The 15300-nt window shown below is 51.5% G+C and overlaps 1 protein-coding gene across 1 annotated transcript; it reads left to right on the top strand.

Annotated features, from left to right (window-relative positions):
• The first annotated feature begins 5051 nt into the window (after window positions 1-5051).
• On the top strand, window positions 5052-14995 carry NOBOX (NOBOX oogenesis homeobox). The gene is made up of 11 exons (XM_065883607.1): window positions 5052-5183; window positions 5598-5811; window positions 7578-7693; window positions 8871-9272; window positions 10798-11371; window positions 11794-11919; window positions 12141-12336; window positions 12605-12690; window positions 12909-13140; window positions 13695-13999; window positions 14694-14995. The coding sequence occupies exons 1-11, from the start codon at window positions 5052-5054 to the stop codon at window positions 14993-14995; spliced, it is 2685 nt and encodes an 894-aa protein (XP_065739679.1).
• Window positions 14996-15300: the final 305 nt, after the last annotated feature.

Below are 15300 nucleotides of genomic sequence, written 5' to 3'. Positions count from 1 at the left end.
CCTGGTGGCGCAGTGGTTAAGAATCCGCCTGCCAATGCAGGGGACACGGGTTCGAGCCCTGGTCCGGGAAGATCCCACATGCCACGGAGCAACTAAGCCCGTGAGCCACAACTACTGAGCCTGTGCTCTAGAGCCCACGAGCCACAACTACTGAAGCCTGTGTGCCTAGAACCCGTGCTCTGCACCAAGAGAAGCCACCGCAGTGAGAAGCCCACACACAGCAACAAAGACACAGCACAGCCAAAAAATAATTAATAAATAAATAAACAAACAAAACAAAAACAGGGGGTGATACTATATTACCCCTTTATTAAAAGAAAAAAAAACGGTCAACACTTTCAGGAAGCATTCCAACTTAACGGCCTTATCAAATCCTGTTAGACATCAGGTTATGAATTACCAGAAACTGTAATTTGTGCCATGAATCTGATAATCCTTTTCTTCCCCCTTCCAGCTAAAACATCCATATGTCTATTCATTCATTCATCAGCCAAATAGTTAACATGTATAAGGCAGCCACTTTGCCAGATCTGTATACACAGGTATATATTGGTGAAACAAACCACTGTAGTTTCAGTACCCATGGAGCTTAACATATAGTAGAGGAGACAGTCTGTAAATGAAAATATAAGTACCTGTTGTGTTAAGAGTAGTAATAAAAACAAAGAGAAAATATTAGGAGGACTCCTCCTTGAGAAATAACACTTAAACCAAGAGCTGGGTAGGAGCTAGCCATAAGAACCACCGAGAGAGAGAGGTTCCAGGCATAGGAATAGCATATGTAAAGACCCTGAGGCAGAAGAACGGAATATGTTTAAGATGCTTGAAGGACAAGAACAGTCACCTGAGATGAAGCAGAAATGGTGGAACCAGATCATGCAGGGCTACAGTAAGATGTTTTCATTTTCCTCTAAGTACAATGGACAGTCATTAAAGCATGTTAACAGCAGGGTGACACACATGACAATTTCCATTTTAAAACTGTCTCCCTAGCCAGCCTGTGGAGAACGGATTATAATGGGACAGGAGTGGAAACAGGGCGAGAAGTTTAGGAAGCGGTCACTAAAGAACAGGCAGGAGAGGAGAGGGGCTTGGGCCAGAGTGGTGATGACCGAGGGAAGTTAAAGGATTTGAGATGTGTTTCGGAGGTTGAACTGGCTGGAATATTCTGGCACCTTATATGTAAGCTGTGAGGGAGAGTGCAGAATCAAGGATGATTCCAACTGGGTGGCTGAAACAAAAAGAGGGAGGCCTGGGGGTGTTACAAGTTTTGGGGTGGGAATCAGAAGTTCAGTTTGAGAATGAGGTTAAGTTTAAAATCTCTGAAAGCCATCAGTGCTTACCTTTGCTCATGAGCCCAAACCAACTGGGCCTTGGAGCAGCATCTCTGAGAGTTCAGATCAGAAATTATATCTCCCAACTAAAGAACATGGATCTAATATTGCCTGGTGCATCTCTAATTCCAAATATGGCTTTCCCCACCTCTGTTGCTTTTTCCTCCCTCTCCTGGGGACTGCTCTGAGTGACAGCCTGACCGAATCGAGGTGGCCCAGGCAAGGCCCACACTTCCTTGGGTAAATTTAATAATGCACACAGCACCCCAGTTATAAGACAGAGACAATCAAAAGCCTTGTGCAGGGCTTCCCTGGTGGCGCAGTGGTTGAGTCTGCCTGCCGATACAGGGGACGCGGGTTCGTGCCCCGGTCCGGGAGGATCCCACGTGCCACGGAGCGGCTGGGTCCGTGAGCCATGGCCGCTGAGCCTGTGCTCCGCAGCGGGAGAGGCCACAGCAGTGAGAGGCCCGCGTACTGCAAAAAAAAAAAAAAACAAAAAAAAAGTCTTTTGCAAGCTGAAGACTGGGTCTAGCAGCCCATACGGTTGCTCCTTTGTCTTTCCAGCAAGCTGCATGACAGGTTTTACCAGCCTAATTATTTCTCGGTTAATCAATCTAGTCTTCTATCATTTCATCTCTCTGCCCCATTTAAACGCGTGGCTTATATTTCACCATCCCCTCCTGCATGCAAAGGAAGTTGCTGCTAGCTTCTTCCCTGTACTACTGATCTTGCCCTTGACTGATATCAGGAGAAAGGAGGCATTTCAAGACAAGGGCAGCTCATCTTCAATTCCAAAGAGCTGGAACTGTCACTCTAATGTGGGTGGACTTTAAAGTTTGGTGCCCCAAAGCACAGAGGAGCCTGCTGACCACGACACGGCCCCACCTTTCACACTATTCACTGGACCTGGAGGGGGAGGGTACCTGGGTCACAGGGTACCAGACGCACAGGCTCAAAGGCTTCAAAGCCCACAAGGACATGAGTCCATGGCCTAAAAGCACTAATAGAACGGTCAGGACCACACCCTGGCCAGAAAGCAGAGCTCTCTTCCTGCACGATGAGGGCTCCTGGCAGAGCACTTTCTCCTGGGAGCCACGACCCTCCACCTGAACACCAGAAAAGCCTGTCAAGCCACTGGCAGAGGTGTAGCCCCAGGCCAGCAAAGGAGGAAAAACACCTTGTTCTGGGGATCTTCTAACTCTCACTAGACCTGCCCGGTTGGCCCATCTAGCTTAGGCCCCTCCTTGATGAAGCACTTTAATCGTACACCTGCCACCCTGGCCGCCTATTTCTGTGCAATAAACAACTCTGGCTCCTCATGGGTTTGGGACTACAAAAAACCACAGGTCGGATCAATCACCAACTGGAAGAGATTTTTTTTTTTTTTAAAGTCTGTAAGAGGAAAAAAAAAAAAGAATTAGAAGCTTTATTTCAAGTTTGCTTTTTAATTTAAAAAAAATGTAGACCTTCAAATTAAAAGTTTTTGCCAACTGGTGGAGAACAGTTAAATTACAGTATGGTCATGCAATAAGTTCCTAAGATGGAAAAAAAATTAAGGACTCTGCTTTTCACAGTACGTCCTGCAGGGAGGAATGCTCAAAATTATATATATATAATTAATTACAATTATGTAGAACATATATGAAACATGGTAATGGCAGAAATACTGTAAGGAAGGGTACCAAACTGTCTACAACTGATACTGTTTGATGGAAAATTGTACTGTTTTCTTTTCTAATCATTTCTACCATTTACCAATATTTTCCTGATAAATTTGCATTCCTATTAAGAGAGACAGAGTTATTTTACTTTTAAAACAAATTAGACATAAATTCTTCTGCTTGCCTGTCAACAGCCCGCTTAAAGAAATAGATATAATTTAAATCTAAATGTTTTAAAATCACGGTCAACAAAAGGTTAAGCGTGCTACTCTACAAGAAATCTTATTTCTGTCAATTACACTTAACTGAATCCAGGAAAACTAAACTTGTGGTCAAAACACTGGGATTTATATATATATACATATATATATATATATATACACGTCTATGTATATATGTACGTGTATTATGTACACATATGTTTTTTACTTTTGAGATAATTGTAGTTTCACATGAAGTGTTAAGAAATCATACAGAGCGATCTCGTATCTGCTTCCCCCAGTGGAAACATCTTGTATCACACCAGGAAACTGACATCGGCACAATCCACAGACCTTATTCAGATTTCACCAGTTTTACACACACTCATTTGTGTGTGTACACGTATATACACTTGACCCTTGAACAACGCAGAGGTCGAGGCACCAGCCCTCTGCACAGTCGAAAATCCACGTATAACTTACAGTCGGCCTCTGTATCCGTGGCTCTTCCCTATCTGAGATTTCACCTCTGCGGATTCAACCAACTACAGATCATGCGGTTCTATGGTATTTACTATTTTTAAAAATCTGCACATACGTGGACCTGTGCGGTTCAAACCCGTGTTGTTCAAGGGTCAACTCTGTTTAGTCCTATGCAATTTTATCTTACGTGTAGACTCACGCGATCACCCCCACGGTCAAGGCTCAGAACGGCTCCATCACTGTTGCTCCCTTGTACAGCCATAGCCATAGCCACCTCCCTCCCCACGCTGCCCTCTAATTCCTGGCAATGGTGATCAACTTCTGGTCAATGAACAATCATTGATCCCCATGTGCAAACCACCATGCCAAGCCCTGGAGGATCTTTTTTTTTTTTTTTTTTTTACTTTTTAAAACTACTTTCTTGAGTTCTGACTGACATTTGAAACATCACACGTATGGAACGTATACAACTCTATGAGTTTGGGGATAAATGCATGACCATGAAACCATCACTATCATCAAGGCCGTTAACATTTCCATCACCTCCCAAAGTTCCCTCGCACCCCTTTATCATTATTATTGTGTGTGGGATAAGAACACTTGATATAAGATCTACCCTGTAGCCAATTTTATATATACAATACATACTGTTAGCTCCAGGCACCGTGCTGTACATTAGAGCTCCAGAACTTATCCTGTATAACTGAAACTTTGTACCTTTTTTCACACACACACACACAATGTATTTTATTTTTACAAGAGATAAACAGACTGACACCAAGCACTGTAAATGGATGACCACAACAGGAGCAACACTGACTGCAATTACCACACACGAAACCCACTCACACTACGTCATCATATTGACATTCAGTCCCCTGGAGGATCTTGATGCAAATATAAATGACATAAACGGGAAAGCCTAGTGGTTAGGAGTATGGCCGGGAACCAGACCAACCGGGTTCAGAACTTGGGTGTGCCACCTAGCAGCTGTGTGATCTGTGGCAAAGCACTTAAGCTCCCTGTGTCACAGCTCCTTCTTCGATAAAATGGGGATAACCATAGAACCTTAGAGGGTTGTCGTGAGCATTCAATGAGTTGATATCCGTAGAGCAAGTAGAAAGCGCCTGGCGTGAACAGATGTATGTTAACACATGTAAGAGCTCACCACCGGTGGAGAACATACAGAGGTCTCATCAGGTCAGCCTGTGTTAGGTGATGTAATATCAAGGTGAGCACGGCACAGTGGGAGGAAGGAAGGAGCAGTTCCTCCTGGCCGTGGAAAGCTAAGATAGGCTTCACAGGAAAGAGATTATTTGGGTTGGGCTTTCAAGTGTGAGTAAGACTTTAACAGAAATAAAAGGGAAGGGACGATGTTCCAGGCCTATAAAACGATGTGCTCTGTGGTCCCGAGGCATGAGAAGGCGGGGGCCGTTCTGAGAGAGGCCCACAAGATTGGAACGAGAGGACACCACGAGGAGACTAGACGAGGGTCTGTGAGTGCGGTGAGAGGAGGAGGGAAGGACAGCAGCCACAGATGCAGAATGAGGGAAGGCCAGGGCTGGGTTTGGAGCGGCTCTTGAATGCCAGGCTATAGTTAGCATTACAGCTTTGCAATCCTGGAGAAGATCGGAACAGAGCAGAAAGAAGACAGTCTGTCTCCAAAACATGGGTACATCAGGAGGGGATTAGAATGCAAGGGAAAGTGCCTTGTAAATTACAGAACACACAAGCAATAGTGATTTATTAGGAGGACGGCCTCATTAAAAACTAGCAGCAGCAACCAGGTTGCTTAGACACGGCCACTATTCTAGTCAGATGCATAAAGTCTTGCGAGTTTGGGGCACGGGGATTAGACGTGCTCAGGCTCACTCATGCCAGAACCTGTTTTCTCCCCGCCAGGGCAGTTTATGCTCTAGCCAGGTGTTCTCAATGCCCGTCACCTCCAACCAGCCTTTCCCGGGGTTTCCAAAGGAAGCAGCTCTGCAGAGACTTCGGCAACTCCCAGTGTCTCCCCCGTCACTGGCACCCTCCTCTCTGTCATGGTGAGCCCACGGCGTTTATCTGATCATCCGGCCAAGGGCCTCCTTCGGACTCAGGACGTCCTGGTCCCCGAACCTGTGATGAGCTCCGGTTTCCCTTTGCCCTCCCCTGCCCTGGATGGAGCTTCGCCTCCTGGTTGTTTCCTGGGGCCTTTACCTCCCGTGTTTACTGGGACTGTGATCTCCCAACCCAGGGCCCGTTCAGATTTCTGCCTTTTCACAACCGTATTCTTGCCTCTGGTCCCAGGATTTCCAATGACCTGTTGCTGCCTACTCCCAGGAGTGGCATGTAGGACAAGAATGAATTACCCTGTGTCTCTGCTTTGAAAAATTTTCTCAGTCAACCACCTTCTACTGGTTATTTTTCTCATTATAGAGAGGGAGGGAGGAAGGACAAAGAATCTATTTCACTTGCTTAAAATAATTGTACGGTTGGTTAACTCTACATACAATGGGAAAAACAAAAGATTAATTATACCCTTTAGTAGCATCAGACCTGTTCCTCTTTGTTGTCATTCTATCCATGAGAAGAAAAAGATGTTGGAATAAATGGCGCTTGCTAAGAGGGTGGAAGTGGTGGTTTATAGTTTGGCTCTGAAAACTAAGGACAACCTCCTCCCCTCCACGCACTGCCCCCCCCCCAAATAATCCTTCCCTCTAAACAAGGTTGGTATATGAACATGCCTTAAGATCACAAAGATGCCATGTACCAAGTCTTAGAAATAAATATTTCCAAGTACCCCTAAAACAGTACCTTTTTGTCCTCCCAATAAAGAGCAGCCCCCCTCCCCTATCTGAAAGATAGCACTCTCCACAGCATATATCATAAGTACAATCCCTTTTCAACCGAACACGTCAAGACACTATCCCAAGCCTTCTTAGACCAAATTCACTTGCAGCCACTAAATCGAATTTTCATGTAAATAAAGAAAACGATATCATTTGTAAAAAAAAAAAACACACACACACAAAACAAGGCAAGAATATCAAGACAAGGCAAGAATATCAAGACAAGGCAAGAATATCAAGGGAGGCAACAAGGCAAGAATATCAAGGGAGGAAAGAAAGAGAGAAACAAAGAGAAGGAAAGCTTCGATTTCTCTAATGTTAGAGCCCAGGCCCAACAAATTCAATTATTTATGTGTTTAGAAAATGCCAACATCTTCAATTCCTTAAGTCTCAGAGCAAACCCTTTTATACAGTCAGACTCTGTATCTTTCAAAGTTTTATGTAAGGGTGGTATCCAGTCTATGGGTGATTTGAGTCTTTGCTTTTCTGACCTTCACCCAGGCAGAGGGCAAAGAGACGGCAAGAGGAAATACAACATAAGTGATGGCAGGGAAGGATGATTTATTCTTAATTTAATGAGATAGGATAACCTATTCAGAAATTAATTGTGACCCGCTTTCACTGCAGCAGACATCTCAGTAAAGGACAACAGGTCATCTCCTTCCCGACAAAGTCCCCCACCATCCACTTGCCCTATTTCCATCCCCGGGGATGGTTTTAGTTGATTTTGTTTCTGCACGAACCCGTGTCCCCTGCATCGGCAGGCAGACTCCCAACCACCGCGCCACCAGGGAAGCCCAGCAAGCCACATCTTAAACAAATTCCCTAGGAAATTCTGATCCAGGGTGTCAACACTCCTTGAAAAACACTAGATCAAAAGAGACATTAAAACTGGAATACTTGGGTGTGGGAAGCAGGCGAGCTGAGGTTTCAGAGGAAAGAACCAGACCTCAGAAGCCTCCTCTCCTGGTTAGGGAGGTTGGTTTTTATCACACAGGCAGGCAAGGGCCACTTCAGAGTTTAAGCAGGGCTGTGACATGGTAAGAATGCCTCTCCCTTAAACTTCAGCTCAAAGCTCACGTGTCACCCTCTCCAAGAAGGCCTTTCCTGCCCCACCCCCAATCCGAGTCCAGCAGAGCTTCCTGCTCCTCTATGCATCCTTCTATCTCACCACCGACCTCCTTGTATGGATACTGTCCATTTACTTGTGTCACCGTTCTAACCCCCTCTCTGCCAGTAAGCTTGTGCAGGCAGGAAGTGACCCGCTCACAGTGCCCAGCACACGGTAGGTGTCCTGTAAATGTTTAATCAAGCAGACTATTGCATTCCATTTACCGCCATGTCACCACCAAATGTTCCACAAAGGAAGCGACTTCACTGCCTCCCATTCCTCGCTCACATGGCCTAGAATGCTTCCTTTCTAGCTGAAACTGGGCCCTATTTTTAAACCCCTCATTTATTAAAGGATATTCGTCTTATAGGAGTCAGAATGAAACACCAGGTGCCTGGAATTTTGGTCATGTTGTCAAGGAGTTAACTCGCTTATAATTTTCCTATTTCAGAAAGAACTCGTAATATCTTCAAAGTTCATGTGTGTAGGCCAAGCCCCTGAAAGGCATTTAAGGCACAGGGAAACTTACCAATAGGTGATTACAGCAGGAAAACACGTGGTGTCCAGTCTTTTAAATCCTAAAAGCAAAACACCTGATTTCTATTCTGACCACCCCCCCACCCCCAAACCTCCAGCACCAAGCACCTGGTTCAATCTGGCCAGCGCCTCCCACTCAAGGGCAGATGGAAGGAAAAGGCCATGAGGATTTTAAATCCTGAAATTATGTTATAAAGCAGACAAGAAACATTCCAGGAACTGGGAGTCGTAAAGATCACACCTGTGAGATCTCCCTTATGCGACGCTCCTTCATTCTCGGCCAGAAAAACTGATATCAAGTGGGTGGAAACATGACACAAAACTTTGACGAGCTAGTGCTTTCTCCCGGCTTACCTGCGGCCTCCCGTGCGCGTACAACTGCGTCCCATTCAAGAGGTGTCCGCTTCACCCTGCAGCCTGGGTTCTTCCAGCTCGCTTTCATCCTCGAGGACAGCTCCGTGCTCTACGAACCTTCCAATCAGCACGGGGTCTTGGGGGCTCATTAATCCTGAGGCTTGGGGAAACCTCAATGATGCAGCTGGGAGACAGGGAACCCTTGTTAAGGGTTTGGAGCTCCCTTGATAAGTGGCTCCCCAAGTCGCCTTCCACAGGAAGGACTCTGTCTCCAAGGCCAAAGGCGCCACCAAGCCCATTGCCAAGTCCGGGCCAGGGAGCCGGCCACCCTCCCCCAGCCGAACGCCCTGGCCGTCTAGGGCGAGCCTCCCGACCGCGACCCAGTAGGCGGGCTCTCGCCCACGCCCCGCGTGCAGCCCCCACCCACCGGGGAGGGGCCGCAGCAGAGCCCGCACCTGCCCCGGCTTGGGCCTCGGCGGGGGCGGGAAGCGGCGTGGCCCCCGGGCCTCGGCAGCCCGCAGCTGCCCCAGGCACCGCCCTCCCGAGTGGGCCTCGCCGGCGGCGGGGTGAGGGCGCGGGCCCCCCACGCTCGCAGCTCCGCACACCTGCCCGAGCGCGAGGCTTCATTAGGCGGCGCGCAAAAGCAGTCCGGCGGCCGCGTGCTGGAGTCCAGGCAATGGAGCTCAGCTCGGAGCGCGGCCCGGAGCCGCGGGGTGAGTGCGCGGGGTCCTGAGGGGCTGGAGCCCAGCGGCAGGCCGAGGGTAGGGGTTGGAGGGGAGTTGAGAGGGGCTGGACGGGGCGGGGGGCCAGGGAGCCCACCACGCCGCGCCCCCCATCCTTGGCGTTCGGATGAAGGGAAGAAAAGCAGGGCCGTGATTCTTCTGCTCTAGGTTCCCACACCCATCACCTTTCTTACCGGGGCCTATCACCCGGATACGTCGCATTTATTGAGCACCTACTGTGTACCGGGTTTGCTAGGCTACGAGCACCCCTAAAATGCTGTAAAACCGGTGTGTCCCTCCTTCCCCATTTCACCATCCAGCCTCAGCACTTCGTGCCGCCATAAAGGCCTGCAAACCCCCTTCACTAGCTTGTACCCTAGGAAACAATCTGACAACGCAAGCGCCTTAGCCCATGACCTACAGCTTTCTTACACATTGTTAGAAAGTCATTCCTTAAGACAGCCTATCTCATGCAACTTTCATTAAAAAAAAAAAAAACTCGCTCTTAGTAGTGAGCATCGTCCTAAAAATGTTCCAATTTAGTTAGAAATGATAAAGCAGCTCCTTGAGCTGAGACGGTTTGGTATCTGGAGGTTATGAGTAAGTTGGGAGGGGAATGGGGGCTGGGTTGGTGACCCCAGGAAGGACTCTGTCTAGTGGTCAAGAGCACGGCGCTGTGTGAGCTTGGGCAAACCACTCAACTTTGTCATCCACATTTCTCCATATTAGAATGAGCTATAAATATGGCTTCCTCACAAGGATTAAATGCATGCTGGACTAATCTTTGAAAGGTGCCTAGCACAATGCCTGGGACATGGTAAACTCCTGATGAATCAGTCATAGCTCAGAGAAGGACAGACAAGCTTGGAGGATGAGTGCCAGCCAGGTCACTCTTCCTTACCTGTAAAAGGAGGGTGCTCACCTGGGCCCGAGGCCCCTGAGTGAGGTTCTGCTTTGCAGGGAGGGGACGGGGGTGTGCATGAGGGAGAGGAGGGTGGCCGAGGACACAGTGAGTTCTGTGAGAGGTCAGGGTGGACATTCCTGTTAGCTCCTTTGATGTTCTTGCCTGGGCTCCTGGAGACCACTCAGTCCCGCCGCGTCCCTGCTCTGAGCGCTGATGCCTCTGTCTGCCACAGGAACGAGATCCAGTCTGAGAAACAGCACAGTCTCCATCGATTCCTCTCTCTCTTCCCAGAGTCCACTCCAACATTTGTCCCCTAGAAACCCCTGAATAGATGCCTGTCCCTCAAACTCACATTCCAGGTCTCGGGGAGAAAACAGGGAACTCACAGAGAGTAAGTTCCCCCCAAATTAGGATTGCACGCCTACTGTCTAGGTACGCGAGCTCAGGCTCCTCGTGGCTGCATCTATTTGCTTTTGCATTTCCAAGCTGTGGGATAATCTAATTTGACCCTCACAGTAGCAGAGTTAGGAAGGTACGCCTGGAATGATTACCCCATTTGATAAGTGGACAAATTAAAGCTTCAGATCAAACAGAACACCCGTTGCAGACCAGGAAGCAGCACGCCCTCCTGGTCCAGGCTGTACCTTCTCCTGAGCTAAGGTCAGCGGGTGCTGGCTCTCCACAGGTCAGGAGGGCGGAGACAAGCCCCCGGCTGCCAGGCTAGAGGAGGAGGAACCCCTGCAGAGTTCAGCCCCCCACACTCGGGAAGCCCCAAGTGAGGACGTGCCCCTCGCCTGCGCTGCTCCCGGGGAGAAGCAGCCATCAGAGGCCCCTGGAGAAGTAGCTGGGGCTGGTGCTGGGAGAGCCTGCCAGCGCCAGGGCTCGGGGGCTCTCCGCAAAGACAGAGCCCTGGGCGCGCCTAGACCCCAGCCTCAGGGGGAAGGGCATCCTCTCCCGGTGAGAGAGGGGAAGCTGGGGAAGAGGCCCTACTCTCCAGCCGCCGGTAAGCAGAAAAAGCCTAACGCTGTGGGTCTGGACTCCACGGCATCTCCCAGTGTCGCTAACCCAGCCCGGGCCACGTACAACCCAGTGCCTTGTGGGTCAGGCCGGGGCTCCTGCCATCTGGCCAACCTCCTCAGCACGTTGGCCCAGAACAGCCAAAACACAGACCAGCAGAAGTCGCCAGATGTGACCTGCCAAGGCCGGAAAAAGACGCGGACTCTATACCGCTCGGGTAAGTCCCTGAAGGCGAGCGGAAACCTAGGGGACCTGGCCTCATCTCTGGGAAAGCTGGGCACAACAGAGCATGCAGCAGCCCCAGGAGAGAGGAGTGTGGTTTGTTTGTACATCACCTTGGCCGGGTCCTCTCTTGACCTGTGCAGGCCATGACCTCTGACCTCAGAGGGAAAGGTTGGGTTTTCTCATCAGAATATGAAATTGGGCCCAGGGTAGAAGGGGCAGGAAAGTAAACACCACACAGTTCCCTGCCACAAAGCCTGAGAGACAGGAGGCCCCAGCCCAATGGGGAGCTTAGTCGGAGGGCTCTGGGGAGGCCCTCGGGTTGGGGACAGCGGTCCCCTCTGGAGGGCAACTGTTTTTCTCCTCTGCTTCCGCATCACTGGTGTTCATCCTCAAGCCAGTGTTTTCTTCTTCCAGACCAGCTGGAGGAGCTAGAAAAGCTCTTCCAAGAAGACCACTATCCGGACAGCGATAAGCGCCGGGAGATTGCCCAGACGGTGGGAGTCACCCCCCAACGCATCATGGTAAGGGCACTGGCCCTCGGTCTCGGGGTGGAGGAGAACCCACGCGCCAGCCCTCTGGGAGAGCCAAACAAGTACTCAGCACCTCCCGGACAGGGGCTGGGGTGAGGCCTCAGATGGGGCTGTGTTCTTGCCTGTTTCCGCGCTGCCACAGCCTTAGAATATGAGAAGAGGAAAGTACCTCAGAGGCCATCTCGATGAACCTTTCCCTGCCAATCTGAGCGCTGCAGTGATCTCCTGCAGTCACGGAGACATCATGGGACAGCAGGACTGAGCCTCAGGCTCTACCCTGTTTCTCAAGCTCTTCGGGTGTCTCTCCCCTACAGGTGTGGTTCCAGAATCGCCGGGCAAAGTGGCGAAAAGTGGAGAAAATGACTGGGAAGGAGAGCACGGACGCTACTGCTGGCCCTGCCCTCAGCCCTACCAGCAGCCAGTGCAGGTAAGACTTCCTCCTCTTCCTGGCCCATCCCCGTGGGCAGGAACTGGGGGCTAAGCTGGGATCCTGGGCTCTAGGGGGAGAAGGGACTGGAAGGCTGGGCATAGGGAGTTGTTGGCTAATAGAGGGATTTTGACTGCATGAGGTTGGGAAGTTGCCCAGTGCCTTGTAGGAGGCACAGTTTGGAAATATTGGTCCCTTTCCCTACACTGAAGCCCCAGTCTGAATCCAGGGACTGCCCGAGCTACAGTCTTCACTCGTCTCCCTCTAGTTCTGCAGCCGGACCGCCACCTGCTGTGCCCGCGGACCGGGAGCCTGGGACCTTTGCTCAGGAGTCCCCGCTGGATCCCCTTCCAGGTGAGCTGACCACCTTCCGAGGGTTGTCTGGGGAATACAGCGGCGCAGAAGACAGCAGAGTCAAAGGGCTGTTTCTTGAAAGACCTGGGAGTGGCCGGAGCTCCCCACGGTTTCGTTCAGGGGGACCCGGGCTTTGTGCACTTGGACCACACCCAGCGCTGCCAAGGCTGCCCCCCACTTTCGTACTCTTACAACCCCCCTTTGACCTCTGTTCCTAGAGCCCCCCATGCTGCTGACATCTGACCAGACTCTGGCCCCAACCCAACAGAGTGAGGGTGCCCAGAGGGTGGAAGTGACTCCACCACTCTTCAGCCCCCCACCTGTCCGAAGAGCCAACCTTCCTTTCCCCCTCGGCCCCGTGCACACCTCCCAGCTGATGTCTTTGCTGCTGGATACCCCAGGCAACGAGAGCAGCCGCAAGGATGGCCCTTGTGGGTCGTGGGGGACAAGGTACGCAACCTAATGGCGGTGGTACCTGACTTATCCTGGGGGAGGTACGGGAGGAGGAAAGATAGATGGAGCTTGGGAGCGGGGAGGGTGACTGAGAGAAGCAAGGAGTAGTAAACGTGGTGAGGATTAAAAGGGTAAGTGGATTGGGGTGCGAAGGATCTAGGACATCACAGCAGTAGTGCAGGAACGAGGATGAGAAGCTAGAGCAGGAGAAAAGAACAGGAGGCGGCAGGTCTGGGGTCGTGGGGATGGGGGATGGGAGCCTCGCTGCGCGGTAGGAATGGGGCCGCCCCTCGAGCCGCACAAAATACTCCTCTGGGGGCTTCCCTGGTGGCGCAGTGGCTGAGAGTCTGCCTGCCGATGCAGGGGACACGGGTTCGTGCCCCGGTCCGGGAAGATCCCACATGCCGCGGAGCGGCTGGGCCCGTGAGCCATGGCCGCTGAGCCTGCGCGTCTGGAGCCTGTGCTCCGCAACGGGAGAGGCCACGGCAGTGAGAGGCCCGCGTACCGCAAAAAAAAAAAAAAAAAAAAAAATACTCCTCTGTCTCTCTCAGCGTCACGCCACCCCCCGCCTGCTCGTACTTGGAGGAGCTGGAACCCCAGGAATATCAACCCAGCAGCCAGCCAGGACCGTTCCAGTTCTCCCAGGCTCCACAGAGCCAGCTTTTCCAACACCCCCAGCCCCAGTTTCCATACCTGCACCCCTTCCCCTTCCACATGCCCAGCTCCCTGACCCCTCCACTGCTGGAAGACTCTCTGTCTGCATTGTCCTATGGCCCCAGCGGGGGCACATCCCAGGGCTACTTCCCGGGCCCTCCATCAGGGCAGATCCTGCTGCAGCCACCCGCTGGGAACATGGGTGAGTCGGGGCTGGAACAGAAAGGGACCTTTGGTGACTGAGGATGGTGAGAAGGGAGAGAGCCTCGTGAGCTGGAGGGAAGGCATGGGGTGAGTGAATCACTGTTACTTAAAGAAAGACCGATTGTCCTTATGAAGCTCTCCTTCCTCCAGTTTCTCGGAGGTTTCAGAGCAGAGTAAGACTCAGCAAGAGAGCTTTGGAGTGAGGAAACGCAAAGTTTGAAGTCCAGCTCAGCTCTGGGCTCTCCTGAGGTTCCTGGATTCTGAAACGGGGATCATATTCCCATATCTTAGAGGGCTTGCTGAAGATTAGGAACCACAGGCGTGGAATACTTGGCACGAGATAGGTGGGAGCTGATGTGCGTATCCGATGGGCCACCTGGACCCTGAAATCCGGGAAGTGACCATCTTAGGAGGACTCAGTTCCAGCAGAAGGGGAAGAAAGATGCTGGTTCCCAGTCTCCTGCCTGCGCGAGAGGGCACGCACTCGGCCTGACCCACGGTCCACTTTGTGTCACTGTTGCCCAGACATAGGACCTCGAGACAGGAGCCTGCCTGGTCCTGAGGGGAGACTCGCTCCAGGGTCCTAACCCGTGTTTCTGTGGAGCAGGGAGGGGACTGTGTCACAGAACACGTTGAACGTGGTCGGTACCCGTCATCCTACTTACTCTTTGTTTTGCTCTCTGATCCCACAGGTACAGTCCCCTGGAATGACCCCTGCTTGCCAGACCTGCCCTTCCCCAGTTCCTTCTGTCCACCAGCTCTGGGGGGCCCTCCGGGAGGGGACGGCTACTTCCTGGATCTGTTTGCAGCCCCTTGTGCTCAGGCTTCGAGCAGGCAGTCTTCTCCAGGCCTCGCCCGGCTTCCTGAAGGGACCAGGCCCGGCGCGGAGCCCCTACTCAGCAAGGCCCAAGAGGAGCTGCCCGCCGCCGCTGTGGAGCTGCCCTCAGCCCCCGAGGAGGGCCGAGAGGAAGACCAGACCAGCCATGGCCCCTAGTGCTGGGGCCGAGGAGTGAAGAGGCCCCCCTGCTGGGGAGGGTCGGGATGCCCCAGAGTAGACGGCGGGTGAAGTGTTAGGAAAGACTGGAGTCTGTGGATGGGAGTGGAAGTAGGGCATTTCCCCCTTTGTGGACTCATCTTTCTGGACACTGATTTGGGAAGGAAGAGGCCTGGCCCTGCCCTTTTCCCCACACCTCTGGATGGTGGCCCTGAAGAAAGAGGGTGGCCTGTGTCACCTCCGAAGTTTGTATCCGTTTGTTTTCTTGCCTCGCTACACAGATGAGCCACGGTGCCCGCTGTAAG

This window comes from Phocoena phocoena, chromosome 9, assembly GCF_963924675.1.
Source record: "Phocoena phocoena chromosome 9, mPhoPho1.1, whole genome shotgun sequence".
Classification (NCBI taxonomy): domain Eukaryota; kingdom Metazoa; phylum Chordata; class Mammalia; order Artiodactyla; family Phocoenidae; genus Phocoena; species Phocoena phocoena.
This window is presented reverse-complemented; position numbering and strand designations above follow the sequence as displayed.